Raw genomic sequence first — 16171 nt, 5'->3', positions numbered from 1 at the left:
TCTCTTTGAAACAAAATTCGCTTGTTTTAAGTGATAATAAACCCAAGCTAGAAAGATCATAATAAACATCTCATTGGCTAAAAAGAGCTAACCAGCCAACTTCAAGGCCTCTTTTTGTCAGTGTAACTGAATCCTGGGCCATTTTCCCTGTCACCTCCAGTGATGGTTAGAGATTGGTTTCCTTATTGTTACCAGCTTTTTCTCACTGCTTTAAGCCCATAGTCACTATGCTGTATTTAGTAGATTACGTGCTTCTTTGCTCTATCTCAGGTAGTTCCTCAGCCTTCCTTTATGGTCCAGAAAATAGATGAAGTGTGGACTGAAGAAGAAAAGAGAGAAGCCAAAGAATATGAGAAGAAAGTCAAGGAGTTAAATGAGGAAAAAGACAAGTATAAAAAGGTCAGGAGGAAGAGGGAATATATTAAAAACATGGTTTCCAAATTTCAAATTCATGTACCTTGGGGATTAGTCTAAAGACAATTCTATAACTTCTGTTTTCTCAAATAAAAGATGTGTAATTTTATGTTTTATGAGGAAAACTATTAAATTTAATAACAGATCATTTACAACAAAAATGGCCCAGGAAGAGTGGGGAAAATCAAATATTTGTTTCCATGTCACTGCCTTTTTTAAAGATGCTTTCAGCTCAGTGAAGATTGGGATTAACGACCATTCTCAAGGAGTAGAGCAGTTAAGAAAAGGATGGATGTGCCCACCAAGTCAAACAGTATATACGAATCAAATGTGAAGTTGTTTTCTTGCAAATACTGCTGGTTTTATTTATTCTTTTGTGAAAGACGTAAAATTATATAGCATCCAATAGGATACGCTAACTTGTCAGCTCTATGTTGTTGTAGCTTATGGTCCATTTTTCTGATCTGTTATTGTTTTAGCTGTCTTCTTTTCCACTGAAATTCTTAGTTGTGTCCTTGATATACTTTATTTGAAAAGAGTTCTTAAATATGAATGCAAAAGTGAACAAAGAGTTTTAAATGCCAGTGATGCCTGAAGAATTTTTCTCTGTTATGTTTGAGGGGTGAGGCTAGAATGCTTTCTCTTGGGGAAGTCTAAAAGCCCTTGTTGTGGTGGCATTCAGGAAAGGCTTAATCTTTGACTTCTGGAATCCCACCCCTGATTTTACATGTTTTTTCATCATGGTCTCCCTGTTGATATATAGAATTTTAGAAAAATTAGGTATGATAGACTTCCGGGGAATGTTGAGTGGGAACAGAAAGAAGTATACTTTTTTCCTCAACTGCACATGACATCTTCATAAAAATTTACCATATATTAGGTATAAAAGCTTCACAAACAAATGCAGAAAAGCAGAAATATTAAATGCATCATTTGAGGGGGCTGTAATGCAGTAAAAATTACATTTGTTAAAAGGCCTTAGAAGTATAGACTAATAATTAATTGAAACTAAATAATCTAATCCTAAAGAATGAGTTTGTCAAAGAACAAATCATAGATTGTTTTACAAGTGAATGCTGCCAGATATTTGTAGAACAATTCCAATACTATGTAAACAGTTTGAAGAAATAGGTACCAGAGTCCTTCCATGACTCAAATATACTTTTTATCTATTTTTAATATTTGTTTTTAAACATTTCGAATTCCAAATTTTCACCCTCCAGTCCCTGCTCCACATGCTAAGAAGTCAAGCAATGTGATCCCTATTCTAAAGGTAAAATCATACAAAACTTATTTCCACATTGGCCATGTTGGGAAAAAAACCAATAAAAAGAAAAGGAAAAACACTAGGGTTCAGTCTGCACTTATTATGAGTTCATCACGAGTCCTTTGGAATTGTCATAGATCATTGTATTAATCAGAGTAACTAAGTCCTTCACAGTTGATTATTTTTATAATACTGCTGTTCCTGTGTATAATGTTCTCCTGATTCTGCTCGCTTCATTCTGCATCAATTCATATATGTCTTTCCAGTATCCACCTACAGAAAGAAAACTGATGGAGTCTGAATGCAGATTGAAGAATATTTTTAAAATTTATTTTTCTTGCTTTTATTTCTATTTATTGCAAGGTACCTAATATGGAACTGTTTTACATGACTTCATATATATCCAACATTCTTATTGGGTGGGGAATAGGTAAAGGAAAAGAGAAAATTTTGAATTGAAATAAAAATTCAAAATTTAAAAAGAAAGTAAAAAAAATAACCCTCACTCAGTACAAATTCTTACTTTCTCTTAAAAGTAAGGATATTTGCAAAGTAACAGCAGAATTTGCAATCAGAATGCATTTTCATTCTTAACAAATGTGATGTTTCTATTATCACTAAAGAAAAACTAGAATATAGGCCAGTGCTTTGGGAACAAGTCAGATTTACTAGGCTAGTTCAATAAATTAACAAGCATTTATTAATCACATGACATATGCCAAGTGTTGGGGGTACAAAAACAAAAATGAAATAGTCCTAGCCCCTAAGGAGTTTATATTCTACTGGAGGAGTTTGTATATTCCATAGTACATAATTGTGAATGTGTTTTGCTTCTTGTTGTTCATGAGTATAATTAAAAATTTGTTCTTAATGTATAATTTTTAAATTTTTTTTAGTCAATGACAACATTTAAATAAATGAATTGGCAGGGTCAGCCTACTAGTGATGATTTTCTGTGTTGGCTTAGGCTGTTCCTAGGAAAACAGACAGTCTATTATTGAGAGTATATGCAAAGCACAGTAAAAAACCTTCCAGTACCTTTTCTGGGCTGTTACAGCTTTCAGGAACACAGGATCACTTCTATACCAGAACTGGGCTTTATGGAGGAAATCAATGTATGAATGAAAAAGAAGATGGACTGGGCATAGGGCAGGAGTGAAAGGTATCCATCGGATATAGTTCTTCAGCACAGCTAATATTTTCATTATATCAAGAGAAAGCAAGGAAATCCCTCACCACACTGGAAGGGGGGCCCCTTGTGGCAAACTTATAGGAAGACACAAGCAGCCATTGCACAGAATAGACATGGATGTGCATGGATAGATTGTGGATAGGAATGGATAGGTTGTGTTCTTCATCACTAGAGGGAGCACTCATCAATTAGATCACAAATTCATTTGGAGTAACCAGATTTACAAGTTTGATTTTATTAAAGTAAAACTTTGGGGACTTTTATTGTTGTCATTTGTTTCTTGAGAATTTATTCCATCAAGTAGGCACCAAGGGATGCCCGCTTCTGGACTATGTTCTGTTGAACATTCAAAAGAAGAAACCTTCTTCCTTGCCCTAAAGGAGATTACAGACCTGTTGGAAGGACCAAACATACTAATGTAAACAGTTAGAAAATCACTGCAAAGCATCTTTTGAATTAATGCGAGAGGATTAATATACATAGATATTTCTCGTTTCTATAAGATGCAAGCAGCTTCCTAAAATTGCCAGGTTTTATAAAGTATAAATTATTATCACATGACTATATATTATATATATCATATTATTATATGTAGTATAAATTATTATTATATTATAACTCTGGAAAACATTAGGCACTCATAGGCCAAAAGCTATCCTAGAAATGCCCAACTGTAATGAATCCATCCCTGGATGAAGGTTCAGTCAAATTTATTCATTTGGAAGATTGGGTTGAAGTTGACTAATGGGTTTTATCTTATTACCTTGAAACATGTAACATTACTGAGTATTAACTCTACTACTCTTTATTTTAGTCACTGGATGCTGAATTAAGGAAGATTCAAGGATCTATTCAAGAAACGACACAAGCCTTTGATGAGATTTTGAAAAGACTCTTTGAGAGGAAGGTGATAGCAGAAATGGTTATTGGCCAGGTAAATGCAGGGCTCATGAACCTCTAAGCTAAGGGTAGCAAACCTTGGCCCTACAGGTTAAGTTACCGTACACAACTTAATTTCTTTCATCCAGATGAGTTGGAAAATTGAATAGCACTCGATACAAAGACACAAATAAAATGATACCTGCCCTCAAGGAGCTTACATTTTGACTGATAATATGTACAGATAAGTAAATACTAAGTGATCTGAGGAGGGAAAACACTGAAAACTGAGGGTGTGAGGAAATATTTTGAATAGGAACTGGCCCCTGAATGGATCCTTGAAGGAAACTCAGAATTCTGTGAGATGAAAGTTAAGCACAGGCATGGGGCAGCCCCTAGTAAAGACACAGAAAAGATAAATAGGATATCAAATATAGGAACTAGTTCACAGGCCAATTTGGCTGAAACCTGGATTGCATGAAGAAAATCAGTATGGAATGTCTGGAATAACCTAATCCTGGCTAGGTTATGGAAGATTTTAAATGTCAAAGTGAATATTGTTGTCTTATTTTATCCAAGTGGTAATAGGGACTGATTTGTGAGGAGCAGGGTGAAGATTATTTTACTGGTAGAGAGGATGGCTTAGAAAGGAGAGAGAATAGAAGACAGGAGAAATTTTTTAAAAAAATTATCACAATAATCCACTAAAGACCTGATAGGGCATAAAGTAGTCTTGTGGCTATGTGTGTAGAAAAGGAGAGTTGTGAAAGGGAATGTTTGTGGAGATGGAACGTGCAAGACTTGTCATCTGATTGAATGGGACTGAAGGAGAAGGAAGAGTCAAATGACTCCATACTTTTGAAGCTGAATGCCTAGAAAGGTGGAATAACTTCATTAGAGCAGTGAAGTTTTGAGGAAGGATATGTTAGAGAGAGATAACAAGTTCTGTTTTAGACATGTTGATTTTGAGATACCTATGGGATATCCAGGGGGATATATCCAGCAAGAAACTGGTGATTCAGGGTTACGTTGATTAAGGGATTGTGACTGAATATATATATATATATATATATATATATATATATATATATATATATATATATATATATATATATATATGCATATATGTATATATGATTACAAATGATAATTGAACTCATGGGAGCTAATGAAACCACTCATCGAGTGAAAAGAAGGCCTACGATAAAGCACTTGGGAGTGAGAGATGGGTAACGATCTACCCAGGAAATAGAGAAGTAGTGATCAAACAGGACAACAAACAGAGATGAAGGAAAGAGAAAGTGTTCAGGAAGAGGGAGTGGTTGACAGTGTTAGAAATGGCAGATAGACCAATTAGGATGGGAACTTGAGAAGAGGTCATGATTTTTAGCTGTTAAGAAATCTAGAGAAGTAAGAAGTATTTCAAAATACAGTGATAGCAAGGTTAGGAGTGCCTTTGAGTCCTGTAGCAATTTACCTCCAATTAAAAATTCTTACAACCTAATGAGTCTCCCATATCCCAAAATATGTTTTTACTTTCTCTATGTCTTGCTCAGTTTGTAGCTCAATGTCTCTTTCCTCATGATTGGTTAAACTATAAAGTATTGGATTCAACACTTTGATAAGTTCAGTGAAAGATACAAAATAAATATTAAATATGGTTCCTCTCTACAAATATTTCATAGTCTAGTTGGAGGAAATATGACTAACACATAAGAAACACCAAATAATATGATACAATTGAAAATGTGGATAACAAAGTGCTGTAGAAATTCTGAAGAGAAGGTTAATTAAGATTTGAAGGGGTCAAGGAAGGCTCCATGGAGGAAGCTGAACTTGAGCTGGGCCTTGAATATGAGATAGGATTTGGATGTGAAGAAGAAAGTTTAACAAGCACCTCTCCCCCCCACCCTTCATTCTCTTTTCTCCTCTCTGTTCCTCCTTTCTTCCATCTATATCCTCAGCTATTTATAATATATAACCAGTCTACTTGGAACATTTGTTATGTTGTTTTGTCTCCAGTTCCTGTTTTTTAAATATAGTACTAGAAAACTTTGTATTTATTTAACTAAATAAAATATTATTTGTATGTATGATCCTCAAATGATTTTATGTGGGGAGTAGGAAGAGTGGATCAGAGACCCTCATTAGGCTCCATCAGGTGTTAGTATTAATAGATTTTCCTTCTTTAATGTTTCCACAGGAGGAACTAAAAATAACCAACCTTGTTTTCTCTTTACTCGTGGATGAAGAATTAAACACAAGAGAATTAGGACTGAACAACTTCCTTGAAAGGAAACAATTGGAGAGAGTAATTATGGCCTGGTCTTTTGTCCTGGAATGCTCTGTGCTCATTAATCATTTGCATGTTCTCCTTTTTTCCTTTTCTCCATGTCCTAGTACCATATGCCATCCTCAGTTGTTTTTTTTTTAAACATCACTGGGCCTCAATTTTCTCATCTATAAAATGAGGGGACTCAGGCCACATAATTTCTTAAATAACTTCAAGCTCTAAATTCTATTAACATGTAATTTATTCCCTTAAGAACTTTTTGTGCAAAGGGAAGTGAGCAGAACCAGGGACACATTGTGCACAGTAATAGCGATATTATAATGATGATCAACTGGGAAAGACTTAGTTACTCTGATTAATTACAATTTACAATTTCAAAGAATTCGTGATGAAAAATGCTATCATCCAGAAAAAAGAACCGATGAACTTCAAGTGCAGATTGAAGCATATTGTTTACTTTATTTTTCTTACTTTTTTGGCAACATGGCTAATATGGAAATATGTTTTTCATGTCTTTATATGTATAATGAATATTATGTTGCTTCCTTCTCACTGGGTGGGGGAGGGGTAGGAGGGAGGGAAAGAATTCAGAACTCAAAAAAATTTTTAAAGTGAATGCTGAAATTTTAAAAAAGAATGAAAGGGAAGCCAAACCTATTACAAACATGTATGGTAAATCTGAACAAATTTTCACATTGACTATGTCCGAAAAATTTGTCTCATTCTGTACTCAGTCCTTTACCTTTCATGTTTGATTTTCAGTCCTCCAGAATCATGGTTGTTTATGACAGTGATCAGAATTTCTCTTTCTTTCTAAGTTGTTTACTTTACCATATTGTTTTCATTGTATAAATTGTTCTGGTTCTGTTCACTTCACTTTGTATCAGTTCACACAAGTCTTCCCATCTGAAATCATCCTCTTCATCATATCTTACAACACAATAGTATCCCATCACATTTATATGCCATAACTTGTTCCCTCATCTCCCAATTGATGGGCATCACTTAGCTTTCCAATCTTTGCTACCTCAAAAATAATAAATATTTTTCTACAAGCTTAGAATGTGTTTTGATTGGGTATTAATCCCTCCCTTTAGGTACTCCTTCTAATTGCCTTTTCTCCCATTTCCCTCCTAGTTCTGTTGAATGAAATGTATTTCTGTACCCAAATGTTTGTACATGTGTTCTTCCCTCCTTTGATGAGTTCAGATGAGAGTGAGGTTCAAGTCCCAGTTTGCATAGAAATCTACTTGAGCATCCTGATTGTGTGAGATAATTTCCCCTAACCTGCCTTTCCTTTCCCCCAAGTACACACCTCTCCTTCTTTTTCCATTCTTTTAATATCATCAATACATAACAGAACCAGTCCCAGATTTGGGGAGCCCTAATAGGATTCAGAGGGAACATATGTATCATTTCCCCATATTAGCATCTTAACAGTTTATTCTTGTTTAGTCCTTTATGATTATTTATTCATGTTTACCTTTTAATGTTTCTCAGTGTCTATATTTGAACTTCAGAATGCCCATGTAGCTCTAGTCTTCTCATCAGAAATGCTTGTAAGTCCTCTGTTTCTTTGAAGGTCAATTTCCTCCCTGTAGAATTATACTCAGTTTTTCTGGTTAAGTTATTCTTGGCTGTAATCCTATATAGAATATTATATTTAAACCTTTCTGTTCCTTTGTGTTCATGGCTGCTTCACCTTGCACCATCCTGACTATGGCTCTTTGGTGCTTGAATTCATTCCCTTTGACTGCTTGCAATTATTATTTCTTTGATGTAGAAGCTTTAGATTTTGATTAAAATGATCCTGGGAGTTTTCATTTTAGAGTTTATTTCAGAGATCTGGGCAGTTATTTTCTTAAATGTCTTGAAATAGGATGTCTAGGGATCTTTTTCATCCAAAAATTCTTAAAAATTTCCTCCTTGCTCTTTTTTCTTGGTCAGTTTTTCTTTGTGAAATGCCTTACTTTTTTGATTCTTTTGACTTTATTTTAAATGCCTCATAGAGTCGTTGACTTACTCATTTTCATTCTCATTTTCTCATTCTCATTTTTAAGGAATCTGTTGTTTGGGCAAGGTTTTGTAATTGTTGTGCCAAACTTTTAGTTTCCTTTCCATTTATTTCTTCCATAGCTCCCATCTATTTTTAAAATTTTATTCTACCATTTTCATTCATAAAAAGATTTTTAACTCTTTTTATAAAACTCATCTCTTCTAGGAATTCTAGTTGAATTTTTTTCCAAGCTTCATTTTTGTTTGAGGTTTTGCTTATAAATGTTTTATAGTCATTCTTTTCTTCTGGATTTGTCTTGTGCATCTGTCACCATAATTGTTTTATATGGTGGGATTTTTGTTTGTTTGTTTTCTTTTTCTTCCAGTCTACTTACTGACTTCAGACTTGGTATTATGGTCAGACTCTCTACAGTTCTGGAGGGGAGATCTGAGCTGGTCCCATTGCTGCTTTCTTGGGATACTTATTATAGGATTTCAGGGACAGTTTAGGTTGAGTACCTGCAAGTTTTTGGTGTTCCCAAGGAGTGTTTGCTCCTGTCACCTCTGTCTTAGCTCTGCAAAGTTTCTGACTGTATTTGGGTCCGAGCAATAGTAGAATGCTGCTGAACTTAGCCTTCATCAGCCAGCTGGAAACTTCTACTAGTTCAGAGCAAAAGAACTGTAGACTCTCCTTTCATCTGGGATTTCTACTGTAGTCATTCCTCATCAGGCTTCAATTGGGCTAGACACTGGAACTGAGACCCTGCTCTTTTTCCGGGATCTGAGCCACACCACTGCTAGAGATTGTTTCTGAACTTGCTCCTTTCTTGATACATAGCCCAGAGCCCACAACTGCTCCTTAAGCCAGAGCATCCCTTCCTCAACCCTCCCTGAATCTGTGGCCCAGTACTGGTAAGTATGCAAAAAATCTGCCAGTTGGCACCCATTCCTCCAGTATGGATCTCTTCTTGCCCTGGTGCACAGCCTCCCACTGGGTGCCGGAGAGCTCCACAAAGACCCTGTCTATCTCTCTGTGCCAGTCTGAGCTGGTTGGCATGTGATTTTTTTCTTGGATTTAATCCATCAGAATTCAGTCTGGTGCATTTTAAAAATCTGTTTGGAGGGGTTTGGGTAGTTGTGGGGCTAAGCTATATTGCTTGCTTCCTGCTACTTAGCCATTTTCTAATTTGGCTAGATTCTAGGATCTGAGGAGTGATATGTAATGTAGCTGGAAACATAGATTGAGGCCAGGTTGTTAAGTGATTTAAGACCAAACAGAAGAGTTTTATTTAATCTTCAAGGCAAGACAGGGATGCTAAAGTTTAATGAGTAGGGGTTAAATACAGTTTTAAGCAAAATTACTTTGGCAACAGTGGAAGGATAGGTGAGAACAGAGAGAAGTTTGTGGCAGGGAGACCACTTAGAAGGGCATTGTAATAGTATAGATGAGAGGTGTCGAGGGCCTGAATTAAGATTGTGGCTGTCGGAGTAGAGAAGAGGTTGGATACAAGAAATATTGTAAGGACAGAAAAGCCAGATTTTGGGTATGTAAAGTCAGTTTTGACAGAAAAAAGACAGACTTTGGAGAAAGATAATGAGTCCTGTTTTGAACATGTTGAGTTAAGAATGTCTTTGGGGCATCCAGTTTTTAAATGTCCAAAAAGTAGTTGGTGATGGGTGACTCAAGGTAGAGACTGGAGTTGGATATAAAGATTTTTGAGGCATAGATATGATAATTAAACCTATGGGATCTGATGAGATAGTGTATGGGAAGATAAGAAGAGAGAGAGAGAGAGAAGAAGAGAGAGCCCAAGATAGAGCCTTTGGAACACCCACAGTTGACAGGTGTGATATGGATGACAATCCAGCAAAGAAGACTGAGAAGAAGCAGTCAAAGTAGGAAAACCAAGAGAGAGTAATGTCACAAAAACACAAACAATAAAGAGTGGCCAACAGTATTAAATGCAGTAGAAAGGTCAAGAAGGATGTGGACTGATAAAAACAAGTCCACCAGATCTGTCCAATAAGAAATCAGTGGTAACTTTGGAGTGAACAACTCCAGTTGAGTGATGAGGTCAAAAAGCAGATTTAGGTTTAAGCATTTAGGATTCAGGGGTGAGCAAGACAAGAGGAGGTAACCAGTGTAGATAGATTGTTTTAAGTATTTGGCTAAGAAAGGAAGGACTGCATGATAAAGGGGATGAGAGTATGGTAGGCCAAGTGAAATTTTTTTTTAAGATGGAGATATTTGGCCATGTTTATAGGGAGATTCATGGAAAACCTGCAGATCTAGAGAGTTGAAAGTTAGGTAGTGGAATGACTGAGGGAGCTAATTTGCTGGAGAGTATACAAGGGGATGTGATAAAGAGCACATGCATGTAGAAAGGTTGACTTTGTACCAAGAAGGGCCATCTCAGAGACTACAGACAATGGTGGGGAATGAAATTAAAGGGTTTTGAGATGAAAAATGAAAAAGAGAGAGAGAGTTCATATAAAATGCCCTCAGTTTTCTCAGTGAGGAGATGAGGAGGGAACATGAAAGGAGAGATGTGTGTAAAAAATAATAATAGCTAGCATTTATACATAGCACTTTAAGATTTATAAGGAAGTTTACATGTGTTAAATCATTTGATCCTCACATCAACCCTATGAGATAGGTACTGTTATGAAGAAGAGGAGATTTGGAACAGCTTCTGTGGGGAATGACATAGAAACTTAGCATAGAAGAGAAAGATTGGTTGTCTTGTTGTAACAAGGTTCCAGTTGTAGTTAGATAGAAAAAATTTGTAGCTGGCTAATCAGCATGGTTGTGTGACTTCTTCCAGTTTGGTTTAGCAATATGAGTAGGAGACAGATGGTGGGAGTAATCCAAAACTGGGATTGTTCTGGATTGTTTATGGCAATAAAATAAAGAGATTGGGGATTCCTCTTTTAGGGGGGTGGTAATCAGAGTCACACAGCTTGTATGTGTCTGAGGCTGGATTTGAATTCAAGTCCTTTTGACTCCAGGCCTGGTGCTCTAGCTACTGTGCCACCTAACTGCCCTGAGAGATTCTATCATAGAAGAAAAAGTGGAATTGAAATGATTAGCTATGGGTTTGAGACTAGGAAGGGAGAAAAGTCAGAGCATAAAAAAGTACTGGCTTAGAGGTCTTGATGAAAGAGAAGAAGAGGTTTAGAAGGGATGAGGCCCAGGGAAAAATGGAATGATAGTTTTTCTCAGTTCTCATCCTTCTTGACATCTCTGCTGTATTTGGCACAGGTGACCACTCTCTGCCCTTTGTGTTTTGACTCTCCGCTCTCTCCCTACCAGCATCTGCTCCTTCTTAGTCTTCTCTGCTGGCTTAGCATCCACATCATGCCCACTAACTCCTTGTTCTCAGCTTGTCTAGTTGTCTACAAAGCATCTCTAATTTTGTTCTGTTGTTCCTGATATTGTCATAGAAAAATACTTCTAAGGAAGTCTTCATGGCCCGAGATGAAGTTGATGCCTACAGAGAGAGCTATGACAACTTAGTTGCAGAGGACAAAGTAAGAATCATCTATCTATTCCTGCACATACAGAATTACCTCTAAACTTCTGGATTTGAGGGGTACTGAAAAAAATACAATTTCTTCATGGATTTTTCTCTTTCCAGTTTCACTTTGATTCTTAAGTACAAATTTACTTCATTTTGTGACATGGTGAATTCCTAAAAAGCTGTGTGTGGATTGAATTTTGGTAAATTGTATCATTCTTCTCTCTAGGCCTCATTTTCCTTATGTTAGGCTAGATAATCCCTTAAAATTCTTTCAGGTCTACAAGTCTGTAATTCTATAGAGTAATATTTTAATCCACTATTAAATTCATTATTTAAAAGAAACTGGTAAACCCTTTTGCATAGTGAATGAACATTCCCTAGCATATATATTTTTCATAGATTTCTCAAATATTTCTCAAAATGAGACACAATAGAAGTTTGAAAAAAGAGATGTCAGTAAATAAAAAGTTTCAAAATAAGCTGCATTTCTAGTGATAATATACTTTTTCCTACAGGTTATAGAGCGTGGATTTAAAAAAGAGTTTGCTGAACTTAGCAGTCATCATGCTGAAACACTCTACAAACTATTTAGACGCCGACCAAGGTTAATTTTCCCTTTGTTTGGCCTTTAGTTTTTTGTTAACATCTTTCTTGAGAAGTATTTTTGACTCAATTTGACTCAATAAGGAAAATCAGAATTTGTTTTTCCAATATACAAACATATCTGGTGTAACATATAAGCAAACTGATTAAAATAAGACAAATTTTAGACAAATGATTGAGCTCATAAATGAACCTTATTATTTAACATTGTAAGTAAGCCATTTTCAGAGGTTGAAATTAATGAAAAAATGAAAAGAAAGCATTGGCTGAGTCAGCTTATGCTGACTATCTTCAAAGCACTGTGATAAGCATTAAGGATAGAAATATAAAAGTAAGATAATCTTCTCAAGATCACATTCTAATAATGTGATGATTAAAAAGGTTCAAGAGACATCATTTCTGAGTAATTTAATAATTTTAATTTAATAATTAATAATAATTATATTATAATTATTATATGTTATTAATATAATGATTAATTAATATTTATATTATATAATTATATAATAATTAATTTTATTTAATTATATAGTAATTAATTTGATAATTAATAAGGCTAGCAAGTTATTAGTAAAAGGACGGTCATTTGGCCATCTCTCTTAGACCAAAGACCCCTAATGGCACTGGGGTCACAATTTATATGCCTTTCAAAGAGGAGGTATTCCTGAAGGGAGACAAATCAGCTCAGAATGGTTAACGCAGCATGGGAGGTGAGGCCTATATTAAAATGAAGGGTCCATGACTTAGGTCACTTAAATCTTGGTCAAAGAGATAACAATTTCCATGTCACCTGTTCTGATGATAAGGGGAATCCGCCTTTCCTCAGACCTGCCTGAGCAATGAGCAGGAATAAATTCATTAGCCCAAACTGAAAATTTCTTTTACTTAGATGTTTATCTGGAGAAATCTTGAAGAGAGATTCCCCACACTGATTGGTTTCTGAATAAGGAAGTGGAAAAGGGGGAAAACCTTGGTCCTAATACAATAATTAGTCACTAAATATAAGAGAAATGTTCATTTCTCACAAATAAAGAGCGAAAACACACAGAAAAGGTTTCAGCCACAAGTCATGTATCAAGATCCAGGGTTCTTTAGAATACAGTGTGAACCATATAGTAATGTCTTTTATTTAGTGTCATTTCTATTGATAAAACCACAGCCTTTGAACCACTTGATAGTGCCAAGGACTTTGGTGGTTCTTCAGTGGCTACTGAACCTAATCATTTGTCTTAAGCATAATTCAATATATTTCTAATATATTTTTGAAATTGCATCTTAGTAATGGTACCAATAATGACTGCATTCTGTCTCACAGTTTAAAAGTGATTTGTTACATATTTGTGTATGTGGTGCTATTTTATTCACATTTATCTACTAAAGCTTTCCCTTTGGCCAAGTTTTAAAGGGTGCAGTGGATAGAGCAGTGGGCCTGGAATCAGGAAGACCAGAATTCAAATCTAGCCTCACGCATTTGCCAGCTATGTGGCCTTGGGCAAAGCACTTAACCTCTGTTTTCAAAAGTTTCCTCAACTCTAAAATGCAGATAATATCTCACAAATTTGTTATGAGGATCAAATGAGATAATATTTGGAAAAAGTGCTTAATCATTAGCACTAAATAGGTATTATATAAATGTTTATTCTCTTCTCCTTTCCACTATACATGCATAAAGCATTGAAACTTAATATAATTTTATACCAAGGAGGATTGCACTGAAACTATTTAGCACTAATTTTTGTAATTACATGTTCTAATTTCCATTATTCCTAAATTAGAAGGAATGTGATCTAATGATCAATCAATCAGCATTTATTAAGCACTTATGTGTCTTGTCTAGACATTTAAGATAAGGAGGATATCTAGGAGTCTAGAAGCTTTTTTTTGGTAGCTCTACTAACAGACCTAAACTGTGTCAGGTTATATCTAGCTTGTTACTGTTAACCTGAAAAACTCTCAGTGTTTTGGTTTGCCCATGTTTAAAAATACATGTGGATAACACTATTCTTTTTAGACATAATGTAGTATCTTCAAAGATTCTTAGGTTCATAGGATTGTGAGCTGGAAGGTACCTTAGAGATCATCTGCGGATACCTTTTCCTAAGTGACAAGCTCAACTCTGCCTCCTCTTTGTTGGAGGAACTGGAATATTACTTTACAATCACAAGCCAAGAAGACCAGTATAAACTTACAAAATAAGAGGAGAATCAATAGTCCATTCATAGCACTGCAGTAAGTATCGCAGGTGATTTTCCAACATTGAAAGGATAGAATAGGGAGGGGTTCATTATAGCGTTTTTTTCAAGCTGAGCTTTTATAGCAGATTTCTCTCTACACTTCCCTGATCATTCCACTTTTAAATTTCATATAGATGCTTAATTGTGCACATAAAGAGAGGGAGGGGCCTTTTCAAACTCATGGCAATCGGCTTTTTACAAAAGAGTCAAAGGGAGCAAAAGAATCTGCTTCTTTCTATGGTCTGTCCTGAAAGGGAAGCCCAGTAGGCTTGAAATCTTCATCTTCTCTAGCAAAAGGAACCAGACAGCATCTTAAGATTCCTACTTAATGTTGAAACTTTTAACAGGAACATGATCTTACTTTGTCTTGGAAGACTTACTATGAATTTGTTGATAATCCCAGGATGCCAAGGCAAAAAGGGAATGTAGAGTCTTCTACTCCTTATGGCAGTCGCCTCGGGTCTGGCAAAGTTAAGAAGGATAGCCTTGCCCAAATCATGAAAGCCATGGATGACTTGGATTCTCCTCATCATATGCCAGAGGGCTTAGATCCTGGGGTCTGGCAATACTTCTGTGCTGCAAGACGAACCAAAACAGAAAATGAACAGAGGGTAATACAATTTTAATTTTATTTTTGCTTATTAATATGAAATATTGAGAGTGGGGAATATGGCATAATCAAGAAGATATGTTGGTCAGTATGTTGCTTTTGCTGAACTGCTTATTTGCTTAGTTTCTAAACTTGGTTACAAGGAAGAACTTGATGAGGAAGGGACATATATTCAGATATGAGTGGTAGCTAGAAGGTGCCATAGTACGTGGAGTACTGGACCTTGAAGCACTGCTGTGTGACTCTGGACAAATCAGTTAACTGCTGTCTGCCTTAGTTTCCTCATCTGAAAAATGGGGGTGATAATAGTAGCATCAACCTCCTAGGATTGTTGTGAAGGACAAATAAAATCGTATTTGGAAAGCCCTTAGCATGGTTCCTGGCACGTAGTAAATGCTGTAGAAATTGTAGCTGGCATCATCATCATCATCATCATCCGGATATCATAGCTGGTAATACTGGAGCGATACGATGAAATCTAGAATCCTGAAGTCTGAGCTCAGACAGATTGCCAACTATCACTAGATGAGACAATCAGAATGCAAAAAAAAAGATTTTTTACAAGCTAGAATATTAAATTTAATCTATAAGATAAAATTTAATAGGGATAAATGTAAAGTCTTATCCTTTGGTTAAAAAAAAAAATTGGCTTCCTAGGTGTAAGAGAATCGTGTTTAGACAGATATTCATCTGGAAAAAGATCTGGGGATGATTAAACTGTGAGCTCAGCAGGAATCAGTAGTGGGATATGGCAGCCAAGAAAGCTGATGTGATGAGAGCCTATACTGAGAGAGGCGTAAGGAGATTCTGCTCCTGACCTGCTTGTGTTTGGCCAGACCACATTTGGACACAGTGCTCACTTCTGGACACTGATAATCATGAAAGTATCTGGGGAGGGCAAGTAGGATGGTGAATGTTGCACTGAGTTCATAAAGGAGGATAAGTTGGAGGAACTACTTAGCAGAGAAAAAAAAATAAATGCAGAGAGAACATGAACACTTTCTTTAAGTACCTAAAGAGCTGTCATGTTCTTCTTGGCTCTAGAGGGCAGAACTAAGAGTGTGGTACAAATTAAAGCTTGATGTAAAGAAAAACTTCCTGAAAATGAAAACTACCCAAAATGGAATGAGTTCTCCCAGGAAGGTGTGGATTATCTTGGGGAC

At 35.9% G+C, this 16171-nt stretch overlaps 1 protein-coding gene across 2 annotated transcripts in view; it reads left to right on the top strand.

Moving 5' to 3' along the window:
* LOC140512407 (cilia- and flagella-associated protein 43-like) overlaps positions 1-16171 on the top strand; it is a 165021-nt gene that overhangs the window by 128303 nt on the left and 20547 nt on the right. For both annotated transcript variants that reach the window (XM_072621529.1, XM_072621531.1), the window contains 6 exons: positions 271-399; positions 3688-3807; positions 5956-6063; positions 11485-11571; positions 12077-12165; positions 14802-15009. In XM_072621529.1, coding sequence (XP_072477630.1) covers positions 271-399; positions 3688-3807; positions 5956-6063; positions 11485-11571; positions 12077-12165; positions 14802-15009 — 741 coding nt within the window. The remainder of the gene's footprint in view (positions 1-270; positions 400-3687; positions 3808-5955; positions 6064-11484; positions 11572-12076; positions 12166-14801; positions 15010-16171) is intronic.

Source organism: Notamacropus eugenii, chromosome 1 (genome assembly GCF_028372415.1).
Source record: "Notamacropus eugenii isolate mMacEug1 chromosome 1, mMacEug1.pri_v2, whole genome shotgun sequence".
NCBI lineage: Eukaryota > Metazoa > Chordata > Mammalia > Diprotodontia > Macropodidae > Notamacropus > Notamacropus eugenii.
Note: the sequence above shows the minus strand (reverse complement) of the source record. Positions and strands in the feature narration are given on the sequence as shown.